Source organism: Nanorana parkeri, unplaced genomic scaffold (genome assembly GCF_000935625.1).
Source record: "Nanorana parkeri isolate BGI_ZX_2015 unplaced genomic scaffold, ASM93562v1 scaffold635, whole genome shotgun sequence".
In the NCBI taxonomy this organism is placed as follows: Eukaryota; Metazoa; Chordata; class Amphibia; order Anura; family Dicroglossidae; genus Nanorana; species Nanorana parkeri.
Window position 1 is genome coordinate 837727 of NW_017306903.1, and position 5864 is coordinate 843590.

At 41.7% G+C, this 5864-nt stretch overlaps 1 protein-coding gene across 1 annotated transcript; it reads right to left on the reverse strand.

Moving 5' to 3' along the window:
- Nucleotides 1–2480: 2480 nt before the first annotated feature.
- Nucleotides 2481–3392, reverse strand: LOC108792366 (olfactory receptor 10G9-like). The gene has a single exon (XM_018563133.1). The coding sequence runs from the start codon at nucleotides 3390–3392 to the stop codon at nucleotides 2481–2483; it is 912 nt and encodes a 303-aa protein (XP_018418635.1).
- Between the last annotated feature and the right edge of the window lie 2472 nt (nucleotides 3393–5864).

Consider the following 5864-nt stretch of genomic DNA (forward strand, 5'->3'; position numbering starts at 1 on the left):
TCTTTCAACCTGACTAACTATGTAACTATGTAAAACAAAGGTGATGTTGTTAAGGCAGTGTGCTCAAAATTGGTAGTTTTTCAGAAACTTAAAGACTGGTTTACCTCCCAGACCATCAATATTATATGTAAGTGTTATTTCTGTAGTAATATGATGTTCTTTTGAAATGTGTTGTTGGTATTTTCTAATGGTTGCCCTGTTGTTGGCTCCCTTGCACCCATAGAGGAAGGTTTGGCACAGGGATGTGCCATATAGTACAACAGTGAGTGTAGGGCCTGTTTACAAATAGAAACTGCCCTTTAGGATTGGATACCCAGCTGTCAGTCAAGCATGCAGGGTGGCGGGAGGATAGAGGGAAGTGAAGTAGGGTCAGACAAGGAGTGCGTCACAATAAGTAAGGATAATACGAAATCCCCTGCACTCCATACAGCGTACAGACCTTGTTGAAAGGTTGGTGCTTGAAGTGACAACATGGATGGCGCCGTGTCAGATACAGTCCATAATAGAAGTCACCAGCACTCAATGATGTGTGCAAGAAGTAAAGCCCTTTTTATTAAATTGTCACATGCGTCATCCAGCCAGCGTTTCGAGGCCACGGAGGGTCCCTTCTCCTGGGCGACATAGTAACCGTATGACTTGTTATGGACAATAAGTAAGGAGACACCTGTCAGGATTTCGGGGGTAGAGAAAGTAGTAGAAGAGCATTTTTTGACTGATTGCTAATTTCTGTTCACAACTTTTATTCTTCAGTAAAGACTTTATTTGTATAATATAGCCAATCCTGTGTGGACATTTCCTCATTTAAAGAGTATGTCGGTCTTGAAAAGAACCTGCAAGAGGGAACCAAAGGGGCAGTTGTTCAGTGCTGTCTTCCATGTCCCCTGGAGTGTCTTGGCATCAAGGTGAGCACACCACTTGTGACCCTATCAGGTGACTTAAGCTGGAGTCTCTGTGTCTGTGCAACTTGAGGTACAGCTGAGAAGGATGATTCATGGCGGTTAGAAGCTTGACTTGGGAAGAAGAAGGCGCCTCTGAGTCTGTGCAGTGTTTAAGGAGTCCAGTGTTCTATGTAAGGTTTCCAACCCTGTGCAACTGAAATATGTACCAGAGAATGCCAAATATAAAAATATATGATATTAATAACTGTTTACCCGGAGTTGTTGCACTCTTTTACAGTCACTTACATTTATATTACACAATGGCGACCTCTAGTGGGCAATGCTTTAGCTACGTTATATAAGTAAAGTGATATGGTAGGCATACGGAAAGAGATAAAGCATGTATAGCTATGGGTTACATTTAATTTTAAAATCTCAGCTCTGATTTTAAACATTTAGACTTACGGAATGCATAATGCAAAATAAATGTATTATTAAAATGACTGACTTTAGCATTTTATTCTGATTCCTGCTTACCTTTTAAAATAGCATTTCAACGAAGGAAGCAGCTTATATAAATGTGTTCACCACAAACGCAAAATTGTGCTGACCTCCCATAGACCTCCTTGTTTTCTGTGAAAAGTTGATTTACCCCACTGGCTCTTTGCTGTGATATTAAGAGCTTTGTTAGTCTAACTGAGCCATAGTAAATGCAATGCAAATTGTTGCGTTATAAGGGGTTGAAAATGTAAAACAGATACTATGCATTTAATAATGTGTGTTAAATAGGACTGAATGCAGAATAGAAAAAATGCTTTTGTATGAGAAAATACATAAGAAGGACATGTAATAAAAAATAAACTGCTGCAGCTATAGTGTGCAGTCACCTAGGTGCAGCAGCATCTAATACCCTGTTTTACAGATGAATCCCAGGCAAATCTCTGACACTTCTGAGTAGTGTTGGAGTGTACTGCTACCTAAAGCAGTACATTTTCCATGTAGCAAAATGGACCTCTGTTGATTTTATGAATGTACAGAGGAATAAAAAAAATCATGCGCAGCGGAATAAAAATGGAAATTATTTACTGATAGCTGGATGATTAAAATGAATACAGCTTTTCTGTGCTAAGTGCCTTAAAGCTGAACTCCAGCTAAAAATAACAAGAATCAACCATTAACACATAAAATAACAAAACTAGCCTTTGCTGCAATATTCAGCTTAAATTCAAAATATTTCCCCCGCTGTACTTTTCTGCCAATAGATGTCCTCAGTGTAATAGCCAGCATGATTCAATTCGTCTTCTGAGCTCAGGTCATCCTAGACCAGCCCCAGCCTGTGACTGGACAGTAAAATGAGAAGCAGCACATTTCTGCTTCTTCCTCTCACACGTCAGCTCCAGCGGCTAGTACTGGTGGCAGGCACTGACTCTACAATAAATGCATTAAAAAAATAAATTTGGTGTTGTATTAATGATTACAGAGCTGCATTAATTTGCATCATTTATATTTGTCTAGGGTTCAGCTTCACATTGCTTTTTAATAAATGAAATTGTGCCATAACAACAATGCAATTTAATGTAACATACTGGAAAATTATTTACATTAACTTAGTAATTTCTTCAAGGCCTCCTTCACTTCTTTGTTTCTAAAGCTATATATAATGGGGTTTAGTAAAGGGGTGATCAATGTGTAAAAAATAGCCACTGCCCCATCAAAAGTAGATTTGGAGTTAGGACGCATGTACGTGAAAACACAAGGGATATAAAACAGTGCCACCACTGTTACATGAGAGACACAAGTGGAAAAAGCCTTATTCCTTCCAGCCACTGTTTTTATTCGTATTATGGCTAATACAATATTTATGTAGGAAGTCATGATTAGCAGGAAGCAGCTTAGGGAGATTGCTGCAATATTAGCCAGTATCATAGTTTTGTTGATCGTAGTGTCTGCACAGACCAGTTTCAACACTGGGATTATATCACAGAAAATATGGTCTATCTCATTCGAGTGACAAAATGGAAGGTGGAATGTTAAGACAGTGTGAGTAATGGAGTGCAGAGACCCAACCAACCAAGATCCAAAGGCAAGGCGCATGCAAACCCGCCAGCTTACCAAGCCACTATAGTGTAGGGGTCGACATATGGCCACATAGCGATCATAGGCCATGACAGTGTACAGAAAACACTCAGAACTTGCCAAGAAATGGAAGAAGTACAGCTGGGAGACACAACCACTGAAGGGAATAGTTTTTATAGACAGTGTGTTCTCCAGTAACTTGGGTAAGGTGACTGAAGACAGGCAGATGTCCAAGAATGACAGGTTTGCAAGAAAGAAATACATTGGTGTGTGAAGAGATGGTGTTCCATTAACTGTGCTAACAAGGAGGACATTTCCAACTAAAGTTGAAATATAGATAACAGTGAGGAGCAGAAAGAGAGGGACCCGTAACTCATCCACACAAGGAAGTCCTTTAAGAATGAATTCTGCCAGGAAAGATGAATTATTTCCATCCATCAGTAGCACAAATAATATAAACAAGGAGTGTAGTTTATACTGATGATCAATAATTTGTTTTATGTTCAGAATATACTAATAAAAGCCATGCTTGATGACATTACTCCATTGTTGATCATGTTGATAATATTATGATCCTTATTTAATATTAATCTGCTCCTTTTATTACTAGCAATGTAACAAGAATATGATTTCTTTCAGAAGAGATTTGTGCGGTATCTCATCCAGTGCCTTGTAAAGGAGTGATCACTTTTTTCCTGTAACAAATATAACAGTATTGGAAAATGATTATAATCATGGTAACCTGACAGGGCAGAATAATCAGTTATTGGAGAATGTTATAGAACCACAGTATGATCTACTCTGTGGTTACCAAGCATGGATTTATTCACTGAGATAAATAACTATCTTTTATTCACTGAGATAAATAAGTATCTTTTCTGAAAACCAAACACATTGTCTTTGAGATAACCCGGGATTCAGCCAGTGTCTCTTTTTGTAATGTGTCCCCTGATCACTATATTTATTTATAAGCTTTAAGAAATCCAGGGAGAAAGGTGATTTTGCTTAACAGGGGAATACTTAAGAGATGTATCTATGTTACATTTTATTGTTAGCAGTTCTGGTCATTCTTAAAATATCCCATGATTAGATGTTGTTTTATGTCCCATTTACACTATATTGCGCTATACTTTGCCATGCATACTACAACCCCAATTCCAAAAAAGTTGGGACGCTGTGTAAAATCTACATAAAACCCCACAGATCCCAACAATTGTGCCGGTATCCGCCCAGCTGCGTGACTGACAGCTGGCCCTGCCTATCTAGAGGCAGAGCCAGCTGTACCCGCCCCCTCCCCCGTCCGTTCCGCCAGTCAGCACTGGCGGATCGGGGGTAATCCAGCCCCTCCCCTGTCATGGCAGAGAGCCGTGACAGGATCAAGAGGTGAGCGAACGCCGGTATGTGTTCGCTCACCTCCCGATCTACTGAGACGACCTGTGACAGTCTCATTGTCACAGATCGGCTAGAACTATGAGGTGAGTGAAAAACACTCACCTCATAGTTCTCCTTTAACCCATATTTTATTCACAATAGAAAACATATGCAATGTTTAAACTGAGAAAATGCACCATTTTAACCAGTTGACATCCGCGGTGTTAAACCCCCTTCCTGTGACGTACGCCCAGCCCAGACTCGCTGTACGTCAATATCACGTGACCATACACCAGTCTGAAACGAGCGTGAGCGTCACAAGGACGTGGCGATACCACTCTCAGCCTCACCCTGCGCAGAGATTTCCCAGCTCGCAGGACACAATCTCAGGCCAGCAGACTGAGAGCGATCGTCACCAGGGTTGGTTAACTCCGCAGTTAACCCTTTACCCACAAAACTTCCACTGCCACCATCATGTACAGGACCCAGCTCCTCCCCTCCGAGCTCGGCGAGGAGGGATTTAAGGGAGCTGAATTTTTTGTTCAGCGTCCGACCGTTGTGAACGGTGCACGCCGAAAAAGACGAGGAGTTGGCTATTGCAGCACATGCACCAAAGGACCCAGCAGCGATCCCTCTAAAGCGCAAGTAGCCTGAGGGCATATGTGACAGTATCTACAGGGTTGCTGACTTATGCCATAATACTAAATCTGGAGTTAAATGGATTGTGAAGTGCTGTTGTGAACTTAAACACTGTGAAGGTGTGGATAACATAGTCTGTGCCTCAGCTCTCATATTCCTTCAATAGACTGTTAACCTGCTCACTACTGATTGTCTCCTGCTGGAGCTATACTTATATACTGTCATTTCCTTCAGTAGTCTACTATCAATAAGCATTGCTGAACCTGTGTGACTTCAAGCTGTGAGGGGTATTGCTATCGCAGTCTGTGCCTCTGTTTCCACATCCCTGCTAAAGACTGTTAACTAGTTCAATGCTGATTACCACCTGTCGTAGTTAAACCTGTGTGCTGTGAAGGTTGAAGTTTTACCAGGGGAGTTACACACTGCTAGGGAGCATTTCCCGCACACTTGCTGGGACTGGATCGGACCAGTACCTTTAACCACACAACTGAGTGACTAGAACCTGCTGTAGTGACATAGTGTGAATTGTGTGTTGCGTCTCCTATAAACACTACCGGCCTGTTGCGACGTGGAAGCAGGTGTGTTGGAGGGATTCGCAATACTCAGTTCACCCAAACTAGATCAGGGGAACCAGGAGACCCTGTAGCACTCACCTACCGATTCTACTCTGCCGATACTAAACTCATAGTTGCCCAAGTGGCAGGGAATGATGTGAAGTGATTCCAAACCCTCCATCAAACACTAAATGGAGTGTGAAGGAAGGAATCAAAACTGAATCCTGTAATTACACCAGTAACTCCGCAGTTGAGCGTCCAGTTATAGCCTCACGGGTCATTACAAGGATGCGAACGAGCACATATAGACGATCGGCTGGCTATGGAGCCGCTGATCGCCTATAAG